At 44.4% G+C, this 21,626-nt stretch overlaps 1 protein-coding gene across 2 annotated transcripts in view; it reads left to right on the top strand.

Moving 5' to 3' along the window:
• The first annotated feature begins 1,094 nt into the window (after nucleotides 1-1,094).
• Nucleotides 1,095-21,626, top strand: part of EPHA4 (EPH receptor A4) — a 146,369-nt gene continuing 125,837 nt past the window's right edge. For both annotated transcript variants that reach the window (XM_066279216.1, XM_066279215.1), the window contains exons 1-3: nucleotides 1,095-1,225; nucleotides 4,312-4,379; nucleotides 8,469-9,132. In XM_066279216.1, coding sequence (XP_066135313.1) covers nucleotides 1,135-1,225; nucleotides 4,312-4,379; nucleotides 8,469-9,132 — 823 coding nt within the window. In that variant the 5' untranslated portion in view covers nucleotides 1,095-1,134. The remainder of the gene's footprint in view (nucleotides 1,226-4,311; nucleotides 4,380-8,468; nucleotides 9,133-21,626) is intronic.

Here is a 21,626-nt window from a genome sequence, read left to right on the forward strand (position 1 = left end):
GGTCCCGCTGCCCACCCTCGTCTCCTGGGGCCAGGAGAACGTCGGAACCCGCGCAGGGCAGCGGTCGGAGCGCAAAGCTGTAGCAGCCGCTCCGGGCAGCCTGCAAGTTCCCCCGTGCCGTGTCTGGGCAGCGGAAAGCCACTACGTTCCCACTTAAGCCCTTTGCTTCTCCTCCCCGCGCCCGGGACTTGCTAGGCCCGCTTCCAGGGACTCCCCCCCCCCCCCCCCCCCCCGGGAAACGCACAGCTGGCTCCTTGCAGACCGGGCCATCTCGGGGCGTCTTGCCGCGGTGGGCTGTCGGTGCCAGGATGAGTCCCTCGGCGCGAGCACCGAGATGGGGCCAGACGGGGCTTCCCCGTTGCTAGAAAGTCATTCGTTCTGTTTCAGCGCCGAGCCTGGGACCGAGCCCTGCTTCCGGGTAGGGGCTGCACGCACTAGGCGATGGGGACCGGTGAGGTCTCCGCTCTCCAGGCATCTAGGGAGCCTGGGACGAAAGGATAAACCAAGCCACAAAATTTCTTCCAAGGAGTATTTCCCATGGAGATGCGCTATAAAGGCACGAAGCAGGGCAAGGTAGCAGAGGGCGTCTGCGGCCGCGCGCAGGAGTGAGTGTGCAGCACCAGCCCCCGAGCGCGGGACGCGGACGCTGCGACCCTCAGAAAAGAGCAACAGCAAACAGGCAGGTCAACTTCATACTTATTTTATTACGACGAAAGGGCCTTTTCCCCCTTCTCAAACCGCCCGTAGGAGGAAGAGGGGGTTTCTAACCTTTCCTCGCCCACCCTCCCCCAGTCAGTTCAGAGTCTTTGGAAGCTCCTTTCCTCGCCCGGGCGCTAGACCCCTGAGGCGAGGCCTGGGGACTGCGCTGCCTCCCTCCGGCGGGGGTGGGAGCCCTAGCCCAGCTCGCCCCTTCCAGCCCCGGGAGACCGCGCGTCCCGCGGAGCCCGGAGGGGCGGGGACTCGAGGAGGGCCGCCCCGTCTGCGCCACCATTGGCCGCGGAGCACGGACTGGCGGGTGGGCGTCACGGGCCGAACCCACCCCCTTGGCAATGTCTTCGGCTTGCTGCACTCCTAACTTAAGCATTTATTCCACTGGGATAGAAGCGGTAGGAGCAGCGCTGGCACCGGCGAACCATGGCTGGGATTTTCTATTTCGTCCTCTTTTCGTTTCTCTTTGGGATTTGCGACGCTGTCACTGGTTCCAGGGTGTATCCCGCGAATGAAGGTAAGAGTGGGGCGGCCTTTCTGCGGTCGGGGACATCGGGGACAAGCCATGGGTGAATTTTTCTTGGGAGCGCGCGAGGCCGGCGGGTGTTGGTGGGGGGGATCACGGCGTGAGCGGTGCACCCGGATTCGGGAGAAAGGGGCCGGGGCATGGGGATCCGCGAAGGGGAAGCAAGTAGCCTGACCCGGGCGGTGACCCGTGCTTGCAGCCAGTCCGTCCAAGTTTGTGGCGAAAGGACAAAGTTTATCGGCATTCGCTGGCGAGGCCAGCTCAGGAGCCCCGAGGGGATACAAGGGAGCCAACGCCGGGGTTAAAATTAATAATAATTCTGTGGCCCAAGTCCTCCCTACACCGCTCCCCTGCCCAGCCCCTGTCGAGGGGGAAACGGAAACCTGGAGCTGGTTGGAGGCTCGGGGCTCCCACGTTTTTGTGGAATCCTTGCGAGCTGTGATTTCTGCAAAGTTTTCCTACCACTGTGCTTCCCAGGACCCCGCTGCGAGGCCTCCGGCGCGCAGCGGTCGTGGTGCGGCTCGCGGCTCGCCAGTGACCTGGTTTCTAGCGCCCGGCGTCAGACACCTTTCTCCCTGCTGGGCTTCGCGCGCTGGGGGTGCAGTCGGTGGTCTAAGGCGCCCCACGCTCCTCAGATCACGCCGCAGACCTGTGGAACCCGCCGTCAAGTTGAACGTAGTCGAGTTTGTTGCTTTTTGCCCGGAAATTGTACACTGGGTTAGTTTGGAAGGAACAACAGAAGGGGCCGACTGGTCCCCGTCTCGATCCTGAGTGTTTTGCGCGTCTGTTCGGATTGCGTATGTCTCTGTCGGGGAGGTGCGGGTGGATTATTTAGTTTCAGATGATCTCAGAGAAAGGGGAATTGAGTGTGCGTGCGTGCATGTGTGTCTATAGGTGTATGCGCGCGCGCAAATGCGGGTATGTGGTGCGTGGGTGCCCGCGTGGACGCGGACGATTGTGTTTCGGTGCGCGAGTGCCCTAATTGTGTGCGCGTGTGTTCCAGCGAATGCTCGTACTCGAGCCTGCGTTCGTTTCGCCTTACATCTGTCTCGCCGACTCGTACACCCCTCCCCACCACCACCACGCCAATTCGTCCGTCCGTCCGTCCATCCATCCATCCATCCATCCATCCCACCCCATCCAGCTCTTCACTCGTCCATCTCTCCAGATCCGTCCACACATCCCTGTGCACTCCATCATTTTACCTATTCCGAAGGAGGGAGCCAAAAACCAACTTAGCCCTGGCTGGGCAGCGGGTGCCCGAAGTTCGCCAGACAGAGGCGGGGAGAGATGCACGCACCTGCCGGCAGACGCCGCTTGGGAGGAAAGGGGCGCCTCTAGCCCTCCCTCCCTGCCCTCGCCCTCCTTCCGACGTGGCTCCAGGTGCCGTCTCGGGCACAGCCGGCCCTCGGCCCCCAGGGGCGATTCTCTTCCCCGCGTCGTGATCCCGCGTTGTGTTGGCTACTTCGCACACTTGTTAGGACGTCCCCCAGGACCTCACTGCACCAGACGCAGGAATTTTCTATTTTATCCGTTTCTTGTTGTTTGTTTTTTTTTTTCTTTTGGAAGCAAAACTTGGGAGCCCTAGACACAAAAAGGCACTGATGGAGCCATCGGCTGATGTAGAAAGAAAGGGGGGGGGGGAGTCATCCCCCTCTCGGACCCCTCCTCCCACTTAAAAATTAATTCATTTTGTTGCTTTTTATTCCCATCACGTTTCCTTTTCTCCCCTTTACCCTCCCTTTCTACTCCCTCCCTTTTTTTGTAAATTGGGTCTTATTGTTCCCTTTGTGTCCCTAATCCACCTTACATAAATCCAAATGGATGTAGCGGGCTTTTCTCTAGGGACCGCGAAGAGAGAATGAGGCCGGCGGTGGGGGCGGCACGGCGGGCGGGAGCGACCTAGGGAAGGCTCTACATTTTAAAATAATTAACAGACCCCAGGAATTCAGGCTTCTCGGGGAAAAAGGAGGAGAACGCCTGATTTTTAACTGCTTTGACTTCGTGGTGAAATGATAGGGGAGACGGGCAGAATTCAGAGGCCTGGGGGGGCGAGGTGGAGAGTTTGGGGTGCGCAGGAGCAGAGATGCAGGCTCCCTCTTCTCCCCCCTCCCCCCCCTCAGCCTGAAGAGCAGCCAGCCTCGCTGATCAAATTAATAATCCAGTGGTTCTTTTGAGATGGGCCTTTCGACCTCCAGGCCTGCAGATCTCGGTGGGAAAGAGAACGTGGAGAGGTTAGGAATGGACTGTGTCCTTTTCAATGTCGTAGGTGTCTAGGAGTGAGCCACTCTGGGCAGCCGCCCTCCGGGGTCCCCTAAGCTTTGATGCAGGCTCTTAGGGGGAGTAGCACCAGCATCCTAACTCTTATTTCCTAAAATTCAAACCAGTGATTTCTTCTTGGGTGGAGGAGGAGTCTCCGATTGCCCTCCAAAAGACCTGGGGAAGAAAATCATTCAATTCATTTGCATTCTCATTCCACACGTCTGCCTCCCCGCCTTCTGAAACTTTTGATATTTAAAAAAGCAGCGGATAGCACATCCAGGGCCCATGTATTTGGTGGTGGAAAGGGGGGAAATGGTAGCAGGAGAGAGCCTTTTCCTGACCCTTTGAATGCTCTCAGAGAGAATTCACTTGTGGCTCTGTCACCACGATGATGAGTTATGCAGTCATCTGAAACTTGTAAAAACAAATAGCTCCAGTAGACACCAGACAGAGATGAATGCAGATTCTGCTCCGCAGTGCCACTGCCCTACATAGATCTATTTATTTTTTGAATTGTACTTGAGATTCTGTATTCATCCTTTTTAGAAAATGAATCGACTGGAGTCCTGGGATGGAATTTTAAATGCTAAGCAAGTTAAATAAATAAGAACTTGCAGATTTAAAGAGGGGAGAAGATCAAGTGAGTAATGATTATTTACATAAGTGAGACCAAGTTTAGGTTTTGATCAGAGTTGGATATGCACACCCTCGGCACATATGGAAACGCTCAGGCAAATGGTTTTTGTAGTATTGGCTTTTTGCAATTGGAAATTAATCTATTTTTCTTTTTCTCTTTTTTTTTTTTTTCTTTGCAGTTACCTTATTGGATTCCAGGTCCGTCCAGGGAGAACTTGGGTGGATAGCCAGCCCTCTGGAAGGAGGGGTAAGTTCCGAGTGGCTCTCTGCTCCGAAGGGTAAAAAAGGAGTGATTAGCAACTTTCTGAGAGTCCTAATGGCTTGATTCTTGTTGATTGTGGTGAGGGGGTCAGATTTCCGCCGTGGCCTATGAAGTGAATTACGCTTTGTTGCAGAAATCCTATACTCCCCGTGGATAGGTCTGTCGTGGAAGAACTAGAAACCAAAAGGGCAGAAAGGGTTTTCGAAACCAGGAGATTCGTAGCGGCACGGATGTAGATGCCTATTTAAAACTAAAATAGCGACAAGAAATGCAATCTGGGAGCCAAATTAGAATTTATGCTGAGATTAGGCCAGGTGAGGGCCATGAAGTCTTGACAGGCAGGGCTCATGGTTCCAGATGAGGAAAATGAATGGCAACACCCAGGAGAGTGGACCTCCTGACTGTACCAGCCGCGGGTCCAGTTCTCTGCGCCAACAGCGGGAGCCCCTTCCCTTGCTCTCAGGACCACCTGAAGTCAACCTGTCTCTTTGCACACTGAGAGAAAGGCTCGGGACCTGTGCTGGGGGTGCAGTGCACACAGCAAACACCACAAGCTGGAGCACTGTTGGTGCTCAATGTGCAAAGTTGAAGTGACTTGGAATCTGGGACCTTTGGGGCTGGGGAGGCTGCATTGCTCCTGAATTTGTCATCATGGCCTCCATTAGGAGATTCAGAGAATAGAAATAGGTCAATAGTCACATGCTCCCACCCTAAACTCGCTCCTTAATAGCAGGTCAGAAGGCATCAGCTTTGGAGAAGAAATCAGTCCAGTATGTATCTCTGGCTTCTGACGAATTGAAATAGCTCTCAAGTCTTTTGATACATTAAGCATATGATTCTACCTTTATGCTTGGGAGTCTCTGACTGAGTCCCAGGACTGAGAGCAATGAGGATCAAAGGAGGATTAGGACTTGTTTTACCAGGAAAAATTGTAATGCCAACCCCCAGTATGGTCCTCCACCTGTCCATCAAATAAGCAATAACACATAAAAAGAAAATATACTGTTTTAGAAACTGGTATAGAAGAAAGATCTCAAAAAGAAGACCAGAAACACAGAGAATTTTAGGCTGTCTTCTCCCAAAGCAGTTCTCGTAATCCATTTAAAATGAAATGGAGATTGCTTTGCCTTCCTGTTTTTCTGCCCGAACTTGACTGCAGTTAGCTGGGGCTCTGCTGAAAAAATTCCAGGCTGCCCTCAAAACCATTTTTTTTTAAAGGGAGGGGAATGATTGGCAGGCCTCTGGCAGTGTAGACAGGCTGTATTCACTGCTGATTGCAAGCAATTGCCCTCATCCTTTGAATGTGAAGAAAGGTACAGCTTTATCTTGTGAGAGTCAGACTCTTGTTAATCCTATACCCTGGAAAGGTCACTGATTCAGGAAGACTTTCCCATGCTACACCAGGGCTCTTGCTCTGTAGGTTGAATGTATTAGAAGTGCCTGCAGAATCGGCGATGGAAGGTGTCAGTCCTTGCATTAAAAACTTTAATGAGCCTTATTTTTCTTACTGGCTGCTCTCAAGCTTGAAGAGAGAAGGGAGGAAGTATGACGTTGGATCTGACATGTTACACTAAATATACACGGGCCTATTTAAAAGCAAGGAGTGACACATTTTTGAGTACAGTCTATGGTCTATCTAGTTTCTGGAAAGCTTTTACTGCAATTTAATATGCTGCAGACTCCCCTCCCCCCGCCCCCAAACTGCTGAAAAAGCACCTGGTCACTTTTTCTAGACACAAAACTTCTCTCAGTTGTCTTGAAGTCTCTTTTACAAAAGTACTATGCATGCTGATTATTGTATACAACCCAGAGTGTTTTAGGGGCTGAATATAGATAGTATTTCTTTTTCTTTTCTTAAATATGATGTGTGTAACATTGTATTATTGTGAGGGGTCAGCAATGAAGTTTTATTTGTGTCTAAGAGAAATAGTCTTTCCAAAATACATCATAGCCATTGAGAAATTACGTGCCAAATTATAAAATTGAGCTAGTCTCTAGATTTTGTATTTGAAGAGGACTTTTTCAGGCTTAGAGTGATAGATGAATTAGACTTCTACCAAGCAGGAAGAGATTGACTTTCAAAAGGATTTTTATACCTGAGGGCAAAAGCATATTTGAGTCTTTGGCTTATTCTGAAATCTCTAGTTTAGTGTTAGAGCAGATACCATCTTTGCTGGAAATTTGGGATTAGAGTTCTGTACAAAAATGACATGCATTTGTTGTTGTTATTTATAATATTTTTTAAAAAAAGAAACCTTATTTGACAATAAAAAATAAAATATAGTACGAGATAACTCGCCGCTTTCTTGTTTTTCCATCAGAACAACTAAGCAGAACTTGAGAATACAGTAATGGGAAGTGAAGGCTCCTGGTGGCAACACTGGAGCAAAAACCTAATTTCTTGACAGTGTTCATTTAAAGGAGTGTATTGGGTTTCTGACATTGATTGTGAAAAACAAAAAGTAAGGGAGATTTGTCATTGTTCTCCTAAGTTGATCAGTGTGTTTAGACAATCAAGTTCAGGCTAGAAAATGTACATTACCCCTGAACTACCTTGTAAGAACTTTGTGGAGCTATTTGTGCGCTTTCATTTACATTGATCAGAGTGTGTTCTCATATTCCCTTTGTTCTATGATGAGAAGTATGCTGAGTATGTTTTTTGTTTTTTTGAAGGTGGAGACCCATGTTTGGATTTACATGAACTTCCACAAATAAATTACTGGTGATTTATTAGTTAATGGATAAAAAAAATTTTTTTAATCACCACAGTGCACTTATCTCTCCCAATTCCAACTTTCAGAATGGTAGCAGAGAAAAGGAGACAGAATTTTATGCATTATGGCCCCTCGCATTGTAACATTTCTATCCATTAACAGTTTTTCAATGCACAGATGAGAAACCCCATTAAAAGACACAGTATTATTCTCTGTGCTTTATTTTATTGAATGGAGTTTAAGTGGAGCTAATACAGAATACACATGTTTAAAACCTATATCTTTTTTTTCTTCTAATCATATGCATGTGTTAGATATGTGAGCTGATTTATACCAGCTCTATGTAAATGCACTACTGTGGATGATAATGCAGTCTTGCAGGACTCCCAAACAATCTTGCTTCTTTTTGGCTGAAAAAGAGTGAAATTGCTACATTAGTCATAGGAAATCAGACTGCCCCATCCTTAGAATCTTTGTTAGGAAGCAGAGTGTAAAGAAAACTTTATCATCCTTCTTCAGATTTCTTGAGCTTTTGACCCTAAATATTGCTTACTATTTTACTTTCAATATCCTCAGAATATTTAGAAGCAGAACACGTGTGCATTCTTGTTTACTTGTGTGTATGTATCTGTTTAAGAGTAGAAACAATATACATACAGTTAATAGAAGACACGCTCTTGATGTGTCCTACCATTACAAATGACAGTGTATTTGAGAAATCTAACCGGAAAGTTTACTCTCTACCTTCCCAGGATTACCAAAACCAGAACGGTGAGATTTCTTTTCCCCTTTCAAGTGTTAGTGACAGTGCCAAAAAAAAGAAGAAGGGGAAAAAAAAACCCACTGACATTTTTTTAGGTATTAGAGAGCAGAGTTCTGACAGGAGCACCACTAATTAACTGATAATTGTCTTCCTCTGGCAAGCTCTGCTCTTCCTGCTCTTAATTTGCAGGTCTCTGTTCAGTTGTTGAAACAATACACATACTAGTTTTTCATTTATGAGTAAATTTGAACAGTTGCCACTTGAAATTGTAGCTGTTGTAATAGGTGAATTTGAGGTTGTTAGACCACCGCCAGGAACTGCTGAGAACTCGGAAGTAATAAATCTACCCTGGCCTCTGGATTGAAGGTGAAAGAATGAAACAATTAACCCCCCCCCCCCAAAAAAAGAAACCACTTCCACAATAAAATACTGTCTTATCTCCTTCATAATATGCTTTTACTAGTGATGACTGGTGCTCAGTCATCTTCTTATTAAAAAAAATAATAATAACAATAAAGTCCAAGGAGAGTCTAGTATGATTGACAGATGACTGTGATGAGGTTTTGTAACTGATGCATTGCCTTTGGATCTCTGCAGTGGGAGGAAGTGAGCATCATGGATGAAAAAAATACACCCATCCGAACCTACCAAGTGTGCAACGTGATGGAACCCAGCCAGAACAACTGGCTCCGAACTGACTGGATCACCCGAGAAGGGGCTCAGCGGGTGTACATTGAGATCAAGTTCACCCTGAGGGACTGCAATAGTCTCCCGGGCGTCATGGGGACTTGCAAGGAGACGTTTAACCTGTACTCCTACGAGTCCGACAACGACAAAGAGCGTTATATCCGAGAGAGCCAGTTTGCCAAGATCGACACGATTGCCGCTGACGAGAGCTTCACCCAGGTGGACATCGGCGACCGAATCATGAAGCTCAACACCGAGATCCGAGATGTAGGGCCGCTGAGCAGAAAGGGGTTCTATCTGGCCTTTCAGGATGTGGGCGCCTGCATTGCCCTGGTGTCGGTCCGTGTGTTCTATAAGAAGTGTCCGCTCACGGTTCGCAATCTGGCCCAGTTTCCGGACACCATCACAGGGGCTGATACGTCTTCTCTGGTGGAAGTCCGAGGATCCTGCGTCAACAACTCAGAAGAGAAGGACGTGCCAAAGATGTACTGTGGGGCAGATGGCGAGTGGTTGGTGCCCATTGGCAACTGTCTGTGCAATGCTGGCCACGAAGAGCGGAATGGGGAATGCCAAGGTAAGGCGAGCCATATTGTGCTTTTCATTAGGGCTTAGCGCACGTAATTAAATCAGAGATGAGACTAAATGGAGTAGAGCCAGTAATTAGCAGCCCCTGTGGGACGTGGGGGGACAGAGGGGTCTAATGAGGAAGTGCTGTAGCTCCAGGTGGCAGAGCTGAAGCCATTCTGATCCTGACAACGTAAATGATGTTGCCTAATCAGCAGAAGGCCAAACACATTTGCTAACGGGCACTTCGATCTAAACTGGCATGATATGTGCCCTCGGAAAATGTAAATAACCAGGCTGAAGAAACACGCTTCATTGATCCTTCCTTAAAAAGGGTAGACAGGTTTTTGGAGTAGATCTGTCTATGGACTTGGTCAAACGGTCGGCGTGTATGCACACGAACAATTTACATGTGAAATTAGGATGTGTTCCCCTCACGCTGTGTGGATGGGAAGAGTGTCCAGTGGCCCCTGCCTTGGGGCCAAGGCAAACACGGGCCGACCAGGTGCAGTGACAGGGTTCCAAGTACAGCTGTCCCACCGAGCATCCGTTGGTAGGGTCCCGAAGTGAAATTAATCTTGATGAAAGCCCTCTGTTTCCCCCAGGAGGTGATCAAGAACAAGTAACGGTCTTATTTGATCTGTGGTCAGAGGGCATATTCAATTGTGATTCATTTTGCTTATGGAGTGTTTGAAGAAACCTAAGTATTTTTATCATGTTCATTTCTACACAGCAATTACTAACACGATTTTCTTCTTCCTCGCCTAAACTTCAGCGTATGTGGTTCCTCCTTCCCTTATGTCCCCTTTCTGCGAGCGTACTGGGGAGTTTGTCAAGTTTTCTTTTTCTTAAAAAAGCTTTGTGTCTGAGAAAGGGATGAGAGCGATTCATTTGCATATGGATTGCTCATGTCCCGTGTGGCTTTTCACTGAAAGCAACCAGTTATCCAGGGTTTGTAGTTTTTGCTTCATATTTATCTTTAGTGGTTGTCAATAGTCGGCGGCTTATAAAGGTCACGACAAAACAGGGTGACTCTGGTGCCACCTGTGGACCCGTTCAGAGTCATCTTTCCTCCGGGTGACTGTCCAGCTGTGGACTGGAGTGTGACGGTTCACCTGATTCGGTGATTCAAGAGCCTGAAGTAACTGCCTGCCAAACAATTTGTCTGGCATTTTAACCATCTTAATGACACAGTGGGATTACCTGTGGGGCATTCTACTTGACTGGCTAGAAATCAATAATTAAAACCCCCCAGATTATGTTTTTTGATCATTTGGTGTCATAGACTTCAGTGTTGTTTTTCCTTTTAGAGTTCGTACTTTTCTGAAGTGTCATTCTCGATTTGCTCTAGTCATTTCTAGGAGTAGCTACCAATGAATGTCTTAATTTAATTGCAAAAAAAAAAAAAAAAAAAAGAATAAAAGCTGACTACCTTTTCTGTTGACCTAGAGTAAAAAGGTAAATTTGTAAACTTGAAAATTTTAAAGTTGGGTTTTAACAGAAGATTCCTGCCATTTTGTTTGCTGTTGACTTGGCAACTATGAGCTAAACTGTCCCAAAGGGGATCCTTGAAGCACTATATTCTGGTGTTACTGTTAGGAAGTACATGAGTGCATTGTTATTGGCATGTAAATTACAAAACTCATAGAAGGAATAGTGAAATGAACTGAGTGATGACATCACATCACATTTTAGAGTAAATTATTCTGCCTTTTCAATTTTTGTCAGACAGGACATGCACATCTTCACATGTCAAGATTCACACACACACACACACACACACACACACACACACATATATATATATATATATATATATATATATATATATAACTTTGTCTTCTATTTCCTGCTCAAGTGTTCTCCTGTCTGGCATTAGAATTTCTCTGTATCTAATGTCATTGATTTTCAATTGTCACCGAGCCCAGTAACTCATACGTTGCTCCACTGTGAAATTCCTTGACAGTTTTACAACCCAAATTAGAAGGAAAAGAGAAGAAGATGGAGGGGGAAGTGAATGTAAAGGCAATTGAACATGTTCATGGTTTGTTTTATGGAAATAATCTCGGGACTCTAGTTAATCATGCAGTTTACAGAAGAAGAGGGACTCTATGTCTCAGGTCCGGTCCATTTCTGAACAAACTGTTCCCAACACAGGCTCAGATATTTCATGGAAAGGAAAGGTTGGCTGAGCCATTTTGGGGAATCCCTGGTGTTCCCTCACCAGTTCCCCATGTATTTTCTTTGCTACTCACAAAATGATTAACTTTTTTTGAGAAGACACTTTATTTTTTGGCAGAAAACCTTGAATTTGATTGCTTTTTTGTTTTTGTATTTTACTAGTAGGAATCTCTGAGGAACTTAACAAAGGAACAACTGAAATGACTCAGGATTCTTAAATTTCACACTTGAGTGAGACTTTTTAAAGCCTGTAGTAGAAGTTTTAAGAGTAATAAAAATGGCTGTCTCCACCTTGACATCATTACTGAGGTGTCAGAGAAACATCCAAGTGGAGCAGAAGGAACATCACAGCAAGGCAATGTGTCTCAATTTGGTCCCTTAGCTGTATGACCTTGAACATGTTTCTTAGGCCCTTTAAGCCTTGGTTTGTTCATCTATAAAATGGGTTGATAATAACTGTACTTATCTTCTAGACTTGTGGTAAGGACATGGCATTATCAGATTGGTAAAAGTCACCTTGTAGATCATAAAGCAACAAACTGATGTTAATGTAGCATTACTTGGGTCACTGTGCTCTTCCCAAAGTCACATCTGATGACTTTGAAAGATGTTGAGTTGAAGTGATAAAAGGGTATCCATCTTCCAGTTACTCTTGGAAGTCAAAGCTAAAGACAGGAACCATTGCCCTGGCCCTAACAAAGAATAATGTCCATTTCACACTTCATATTGCAAATGATATTTGGAGAGTGTCGGGGTTTTTTTTTCCCCCCTGAAGTGAAGAGAACTTTCCTTTGAGTGAGAGAAAAGTGATTTGGGGGCCGGACAAGAAAGAGGAGTTGTGAAGAGAACTTAAGCAGGGATACAATGGAGAACTGGCAAGGCTTCAGAGCTCTGGCAGCGGGTTCCTCCCCGATTGTCTTTTCAATGGGTATGCTGTGGCAGGACAAATAGAAGGACAGGTGAAAGGTCACCTACTTCCTCATCCATCTTCCTCGGGGCCTGGGAGGTCAGAGTGAAGATTGATTAAGATCTTAAATATTGGACAAAGGATCCCCAGGCAAAAATGGGCAGGGCGGGTGGGGGCCTGGGGTGTGCTGTTGTTTAAATCTAACCCTGGTCATCTGCCGGAGTCCTCAAGGGACCTCGGGGACAGAGTGACACTTCCTCTTGGAGTTCTCACTTCCAAGCGGTACATGCTCGTGGAGACGTGAAGCCCGGTGTCTGAAGTGTGGAGAGCTGTAGGATGATGGTAGGCCTGCCCTCTGAAGCAGCCGCAAGTTCATTGTGCTCCTGAATAACATTTTCTGAAGTGATTTGGCTCCGTTGTAGCCGGACAACAAAGAGCTGTGGGCCCTCCTCTGCCCTTTCCCCCGAGAAGGGCGCAGCGGTTTGAACTTGCTTAGGGAGGGGTGCAGAGGGTAAGAAAACTGTTCTCCTTTGTCTAGTTCTCCTGTCCCCTTGGATGGTCAGGAAAAGAAACCAAATGCACCCAGACAGCCCGCCTCCAACACACACATATATTCCCCCCAGTGGGGAAATCTTCCAGATGTTTGCACTTACCTCAGAAGTGTTTTTTAGAGAGAGAGGAAGGGAGAGAGATGAGAAGCATCAACTCATAGTTGCTTCACTTAAGTTGCTCATTTCCCTTAGAAATATTAAGCAGAAGGCAGAGAGGAAAGATTCTTTATGAACTTATTATTATTATTATTATTTCGCTTAATTAAAAAACAAACACGAAAGTCACATTTACTCTTGGTGAAATATTGATAAGCAATATTTCCAGAGTATATAGAAAAATAAAAGGGATTAAAAAGAAAACATTCTTACAAAGTCACTCTTAAGGTCAAGTAAACAATGACAACTGACAAAGTCAGCCAGGTAGAAATGGAGTCTTGGTGAAATACGCAATTTTTCTGGGAATTGTTTGGGGTCATGTATATGTATATATGTGTGTGTGTATATATATATATATATATATATATATATATATACACACACACACACATACATATACCTCTATGATGTACCACTGTATAGATGATGCCCTCCTAGCAGCATAATATCATATCTTGTTAAAAGCTCTTTTCAGAAAGAGCAAGACAGAAATGCTTTGATGGCCGTAAAATAGGAGATATCTCAAATTTGTTCTCTGTAAAGGGAGAGTGTGGTAAAAAAAAAGATTATGATGACTGTTTTCCTAAGGACCTTGAGAGAAAGAAATGCTGGAAAGGAAGCATTTAAAATATAGTTCAGAGAGATGCTCTTTTAGATCCTTTCCACTTTTGAAATTTTTCTCTTACCTTTCAATTGTGTCTTTAAGAATCAATTGCTTGAATCACATAGCTACTTTTATCCCAGCTTGGAAGCGTGGCTGTGACCATTGAAAGACACAATCTTTTATATATGAGAAGAACAGGATTTAATTATTGTCCCCTTTCTGTTCTACTTTTTTTTTTTCTTCTCCTTCTTTGTTTGACCAGGCTTGTTTTTGAGTGTGAATGAGGCAATGGTCTCTATTTTGGGTTCACCAAAGCATCACATAGGCATTATCTCAGTTAGGGACTTTTGAACGCGGTATTTAAGATTTGATGATTTATTTTAGTCTAACAAAGCTTTCTTGTGCCTTTCAGAAATGATTAAGACAAAATCATTTTTTAAGACATGAGGCTTTAGGAAAGAGGCTGATTAAATGGCTTTTCAGTTACCACTTTGCAAAACAGGTGGTCGTGATATGTTTGTTTGACTTTCACATCACTGAACTTTACTAGTTAAGTATTTTTTTGGATTTAATTGATGAATTGAACATCACCAAAGAACTGCACGCTAACTCATACTCCCAACTCTTTATGAGTTACCATTCTTTACAATTTAGCAAGTCACCTCGAAATATTTTTATACATGTACTTTTAAAAAGTAACAATGGAATTATTCTTTTGTTATCTTGTGTTTATGCTGCTTGACAACTTATCACATTAAAGAATGCAACTTTTCTATATTCTTCATAATTGATGATTAATATTCTTGTAGACTATATTATACTTTAATTTTTCCCTTTTTGGTAGATAGTGAGGTTACCTTAGTTTTCCCTGGTAATATTTTTAAACATTTTAATTTGTACATCATACATGTATAATGTAAAATTTTGTGTTAAAATTTTGAATGACTAACCATGCTGTTATTTTTCTGGCCTTATTTTGGACTAATAAGTTCAGTAAGACTTTCATATTGTGAGAATGTAAGTGGAGGGGTACAGGCTGGTATAGCCAGACAAGTAACACTGGCAACTGTTATGGAGCATAGTAGGATCTCATAAAATGACCATTGAATGAATGAATAAATAAATGCATAAGGAATTGTGGCCTGTTTCATATTAAACATTTATTTGGCAGAGTAATGTTTTATAGAGTCAGCATGACATATCAGAATCTTTGAATGTGACTAATGTAGTAATGAGATCCTTGTTTATATCCTACTTCAGTCGGGTCTTAATTATTTTCATCATGTTTATGAATCATCTCTGTGCCAGAATGCTCAGAAATCTCTGCAGCACATGAGTTAATGTCGAGTTACTTTCGCACAAAGTGGCTAAGCCCAGCCTTTAGAGTTTGAGACTTGAGTTTAGTTTCTAGTTGTGTTACTTACCCAAATGTTAATTATGGATGCTAACCTTACCCCACCCCCACCTCGGTTTACATTAGCTAATTGATGGCAGTAGTATGTGGTTATGCATGACACACACATACAGGCACATATGCATAGAGTAAAGGGTTTAGCCCACTAACTAGACTCATTAGACGTTTAGTAAGCGGAAGTAGTTATTGTTAATATTATTGTTAGTGACAATATAAGCTATTTATCTGTTCGACAAAGAAAGCAATTCATTTAGGTGTAGAGTAGAGCATTTTTGTTTTTTGGAGGATCAGTGGTGACCCATAAGCAAGGGTAGAGGATTGAATGAAATGGCTAATCTTGTCTGTATCAATCCTCTGTTCCCCAAGTGACTGCATGAGTGCAGTGGTTTTCAAAGTATGTTCCAGATGGATACCCCAAGACCCCTTGATGGGCTTTGCCAGGTGAAAGTTTCTTTGTAATACTAAGGTGATGATATTGAGATGTCACGTGCCCTCTCCTTCTCTGTCTCGCCCTGGTTTTCCAGAGGCTGCCCACAGTGTGCTAGCTCATCATGGCCTTGAACACAGAAGCAAACAGCACACTCTGGCCCGGGGCCTCCTTTCAGCCAGGCATTAGAGACTTGCAAATAAATAAATAAACAAAACAATACCACTCTTCTTGCTAATATCTTTTGTTCTGGGAAATAGAATAAAATTTTAATGAAAATAGTATTTGTTCACCTAATGGGTTTATAGTTGGTATTTTACTATGAATTAACATATAATTACTTAAAAAGGTTTCACTTTCCATTTCCAATGGTACCTATTGTTAGCTTTAACTCACAGAAGCAAAACCACCTCGGCTTCCTCCATATTTTTTTTTTTCTTGGTATTTTTCTGAAGCTGGAAACGGGGAGAGACAGTCAGACAGACTCCTGCATGCGCCTGACTGGGATCCACCTGGCACGCCCAACAGGGGGCAACGCTCTGCCCACCAGGGGGCGATGCTCTGCCCCTCCGGGGCATCACTCTGTCGCTACCAGAGCCACTCTAGCGCCTGGGGCAGAGGCCAAGGAGCCATCCCCAGCGAGCGGGGCCATCTTTGCTCCAATGGAGCCTGGGCTGTGGAAGGGAAAGAGACAGAGAGGAAGGAGAGGGGGAGAGGTGGAGAAGCAGATGGGCACTTCTCCTGTGTGCCCTGGCCGGGAATCGAACCCGGGACTTCTGCACGCCAGGCCGACGCTCTACCACTGAGACAACCGGCCAGGGCCGCTTCCTCCATATTTTTAAGTGTAAAGGGAAACCCAGAAGTTTGAGAACTGCCGCGGCGGTCCGTCAGTCTGTTTGTTCCTCTGGCAGGTGACAGAGTGACCGGCAGTCTGGCCGCAGACACTTCAAATCACCACAAAATCAGGACGCTCTGAAAACTGTTTTCAAAGCTGGGAGGTACAGGTAGCTTAGAAGAATGGTGTGTTATTTTTCAACCTCTTAGATGTTTCTATAAAATTAGGCAGCAATTTATTGCTCTTGGCTTTTTAAAAACTGTTTATCTGTATCAATAACATGGCTCAGTTATCTCCTCAGTTTTATTGTGCTTGTGAGAAGGAATGATTAAAGAAGGCCCCAGCTGTCCCCGAGACCCTGAGAGACTGTATCTCTTTTCACTCTGGGCATAAAACCTTTCTGGGATCTCCCTACAGCTGGTACCTCGGAGCTGTTTGGGTGGAGGGAGCAGGTAAGGTCACCGGATTCCATGCTCTGGAGGGTAATTAATAGTCCCATGAATAAATGGACATTTTATAAATATTCAGGTCTCTTTGGCTTCCTGGGAAACCACCTCATGGGTACCCCTTATTTCTCCCTTTGGAGACACCGCATGTTTTCTGGGTGAATGCTGGTCCTCAGCTGTCTGCCTAGGGTTGCTTTTCCAGGCAGCAGATTCCTTATTTGCATATTCTGTATTCGTCCTCATGCAAAACAGCACACCCAGTCCCCCTTTCACAAAGGCGGTGAGAGCTTCCTTTGGCAACTCCAGCCAACGTCTCCTGTTTATGCAGAGCCCAATGATTTAGATGCCATGCAGATTCATTCGGTTTGGATTTGAATGCTTCCAGAGATTGGGGGTGGGAGGCGAAGAGCGGACCATTCGCACAGGGCTCTTTGTGCGGGCCCTTCCCCACCGACGCTGCCGCCCCAGGTGGCTGGTTGCCCCATGCTGAACAGCCCAGGCTCCCGCTGCTCATTTTATTTTGACCTTTGGAAAGTAACCGAGCAGTTGGTGACTCCCAGGGCTTGTCTGTTTAGTGACAGCTTCAGCTGGAATCTTGTTGGCTGTTCTTTCGGAGGGAGGAGATGACACTATTCAGATTATGCTAGGAATGTTTAGAGTTGTCCCAACGAAGAGCTTTACAAACATTGTGAAGTAAAAAGCTCAAGTTCTTTGGGAAAGCGTTGTCAGGTCTCCGAAGGTTCTGAAAACAGGTTGTAGGTTACTAGTGGGCTTGATTCCATTTGTTGATGGAAAAAACATCCAAACCTGTAAAAAAAAAAAAAATTAGTATTAGTTTATTTGAGCCAAATTATTGACATTTGCTGGGAAGCAAAATCTCAATGGGTTGAGAAAATGCTCTGGAGAATGGCAGTTTTGCCACTTGTTTTATACACTGGAGACATAAGTAGGGTTAGGTGATATGGACTACTGGTGGTTTGATAAAGGGGACAGAAGAAGGCAAAGCAGAGGAATTTCTCTGCAAATGGATAAAAAAGATAAAATAAACATTTCTTTTACATTGGAAGGTAGGTTAGTTAATCATTGACATTTACAGCACAGAGAGATGCTGTGCCGGGAACAGGATACAGGAGGGCTTCTGGAGTCTGGGACTCCTGGTACTGTGGGTGTGCCCGAAGGGGCTGGGAAAAATTACTCTGACATTTCAAAGGTATGTTATCTTAGACTCAAAAAGACAATAAACAGGCTTGCTTAAGGTAAATTATAGATTGGTCTTTGTCAAGGAAGTTACAGCCCTAGGACATGACTACCTGACACGACCCACTCTGAGTTAGAGATTTTTCTGTTCAGACCTACCACGTGGTTACCCCTTCGCTTGTCAGGTTTAGTACGTGGCTCCTTTTTTGTCCACACGTTCCTTCCACAAACAGGTATTGAGAGTGAAGAATCTACAAGCCACCACTGGCATTTTACCTTTGGTTTCTACGTCTGTGAACAAACACATCAGTCTTCATACCTAGAATCGCAATTAAAATCTTTTCTCTTCACTTCTGTCCCAGATGAAGTTCTTTACAAGGCGTGTTACTGTGGTTCTGTTACTTCTTCCATAGGCATATTGGCTTTGGGTTGAATGCTGCCTCTCGAATTCCTGTCTTCCCGTCCCACCCAGTGTTTCCAAGCTGTCTTTCACCTTGGCTTTCTTTATTCCCCAAGAGTGGAAACACAAGCTCGTTGCATATCTTACCCAACGGACGTCACTCTCCACTTGAAAACAGCGCTGTCTTCAGAAGACCGTGATCATATGTATCCTATGTACCACAAGACTTTGCATGAAATGGTTTGGAAGTTCAATTAGTTTTGAGTTCAGGCTAATTTCACAGGGCAGAAAATGGGCACAGCCAGACTTCGAGTATAATTAAGTGGAAGGCAGGGTCAGCAAAGACAACATCTGAATGTGGAAGAGCTTTAGTTTAGCTCCACATGGTCTGACAAAGTTTGATGATGCTGTTCAAAGTCCATTTGGGATGGATTATTAGGATTAAAGAACAGCAGAAGGCTCTGTACTTGGTACATTCTCTGGTGTCATTAGTGGATGAGAAAATTCAGCTGCTTATCTGGCTCTTGTTTCTAAGGATGGATTTAAACAGACCCACACTTCTCAAAGGTGATCTTCCTAACCTCTTCTTAATAAGTTACAGATCTCAAATTGCCCCAAATCCTTCAAATACCATGTGAAGTGAGTTGAGTGATAATTATCATTTCCCCTATGTGCGCAGACATTCTCCGCAGTGGTACAAAGCTATGGTACAGTTTCTTAATTACCCAGATAATCCTGTTTGCTTGTATTTTTAAACTATGAAGTGCTGGGTAATTATTCAATTCTTAATAGAAGGCAAATGGCAATGTAAACAATAATTAGGATGTGAGACAGACTAATGCGCTTCAAAGCAAATTGGGTTGGTTTTTTTTTTTCATACTGTTCAGCATGAAGTCCCATACAGCTAACAATTCAGAAGCAAGGCAGAAAAGGTGCCATTTTGTTCATATTTGATAGCGTTATCTGCTCAAGTCTTGTTTCTGTGAATAGCAGGTTGCCCCAGTGAGGCTGGCTGTGCCCACGGCCAAATGTTTCCCTAACAATCGCTTCCCCGCTGTTTGACATTTGGCTGTCTTCTCCCGGCTCCAGATTGGTCCTTTGTCTGCTTCAGATTCCGGGGTCAGAGGTTAACAGAAGACCGATTTCCTCCCCTAATACCATGGCAGGTAAATATGGGCCAGACTCAGGATCAGTGAGGACACAGCTCAGTCAGTAATGCCTTTCTCAGGGGCTTTTGTCCTTAAAGAACGTCCCCGACTTAAGACGCCAAGTTTCCCAGCTCCCCTTTCCACAAGGGGTGCTCCATTGTCAGTGCTGGCTTCCCTTCTCTGGGGCTTTTTTATTCACAATGAACCCAAATCCCCAGAAATACATGACCTGAAAATGGCGAATGTATCATTGCTTTTGATTAATGAGTTTTATAAACTTAAGATGATAACACATAGAATTCACTAGTGTCGCCGCCATCTGGTCCTGGACTTTTATTTTGGGGGAGGTTGTTGATAGTTCTTTCTATATCCTCTCTGCTTATGGGTCTATTTAGGTTTTTCACCTCTTCGTGACTCAGTCTAGGAAGATTGTGTAGTTCTAGGAATTTATTTATTTCTTCAAGATTGGTAAATTTGATGGCATACGATCTTTCACAGTATTCTAGTACATATGACCCTTTGTATATCTATGATGTCTATGGTAATTTTCTAAGTGAAATTAAAACAAACCAACAAAAAAAAGATGGTAATACATTGCAATCTTTGTGCACTTAATTGTCTTACAGCATAATCTGTACTGTTTCATTAGAGAAATAATAAACTGATAACAAACGCAGTAGAAAGAGATATTTCAATACCGATACAACTTCCACCTCCCCCCTCCCTCTTTTATTCCATCTAGGCTTCATGGTGTGTTGCCAGTTAGAGGTGTAATTAAACAAACAATCAATTTTATTTTCCATTTTCATCATTTATGGAGATGTTCAAGCATTCATCAATATCAATGTTATTAATGTTGTACATCAGTTTAATTATATCAGCCTTCTTTTTTTTTTTTTTTTCTCCCAAGATTAATGGAACTCGGTAGGCCACTTCCTAATTGGTTATAATGCACACGCAGCCTTTCCAAGTTTAACGTATGATTTCCAACTTTCCGGCTTCTTGTTATCATCAGTGCATTTGAAGCCACTTTTCTACATATTAGCTCTCCCGTTTCGATTTGGCCAACCTCCTTCACGTTGCCCTGTGAACTTGGTGCTTAGATTCATTTGTTTTCCGTTTTAAGTGTTTGAAAAAAGAAAAAAAAACCTCCCCACTCTGAAAAACAGTTCCCCTTTCAAGTGTCCAGCTTGGCAATGACTGAAGCAGCCCCCCGGCAAATTACCATGTTAAAAGAGTAGATCAATACCTTTCTGGCTCCTCTGCCCTTCTCGCTCCCTTCCAAGGGGGAAGAGTTTTGAAGGACCCTAGGAAGCCCTTGACAGATGTGCCAGGAGACTTCGAGAGGATTGTCAGTTGCCAAGAGGGGAACATTGACAGTTTGATCTAGTGCCCAGACTGCTTCTCCGCCGGCCATTTGCAGAATGGATGCAGGAGGAACTGACAGCTTCAGGAAAGCTCCAGCAGTTCATGTCATTATGGAGAGGATTAGAAGAAAAGTGGTGGGAGAAATAAGAGATCGATACTAGGGCACGAGTTGCCTGAACTCCCCTTAAGCTGCAAGAGCACTCCATTCTGTAACATTTAGCCTGTGCATAGAGAAGAATATTTTATAGATTTTTTTAAAGGTTTGTGTAAGCCTATGCATAAGAAAAAAAAAAAAAGCAACCGCTGATCTTCTGAGAGCCGACTTGTAGGTAATTAACAGTGCAATGCTTCTAGTACTTACGATGTGAAAGTGCTAATTAGCTAATGGGAGAAATTGAGATTTCTTTACTCTGTCTCTAACTGAGGTGCCAGCAGGTAAGTGCAGGTGGAAGTAATATCGGAACCGTTCAGGTTTCCGTTTTTAGCCTTTTCTTCAGGAACTGCCTCTCTGTTTGTATCCTAGAGTATAAAAAGAGAAATAACGCAGAGTTAATCGAAAGCAATATAAAAATGTATTGTTTTCTTAAGAAAGGATCTCATGTTGATGGAAAAGAGAATGTTATTTTTGGCTAAATGAAAGAAAAGGATTAGGAAAAAAAGGTTTGAAACATACAACCTGAGGACCCCAAAGGATCTTACTTTTGTAAGTTATCCTCCACGGGGTCAAAATGGCAACTGTACTTGGCTAAAACCAACCATGTGCATAATTTATTCTAACCTTCATGAAGGATTCTAGGATTCTTAGTCACAAAATGTTATAGCTGTAACAGTCTAATCGTTTTTAAATGGGTACTTGATATGGCCAGAATT

This window comes from Saccopteryx bilineata, chromosome 5 (assembly GCF_036850765.1).
Source record: "Saccopteryx bilineata isolate mSacBil1 chromosome 5, mSacBil1_pri_phased_curated, whole genome shotgun sequence".
Taxonomy (NCBI): Eukaryota; Metazoa; Chordata; class Mammalia; order Chiroptera; family Emballonuridae; genus Saccopteryx; species Saccopteryx bilineata.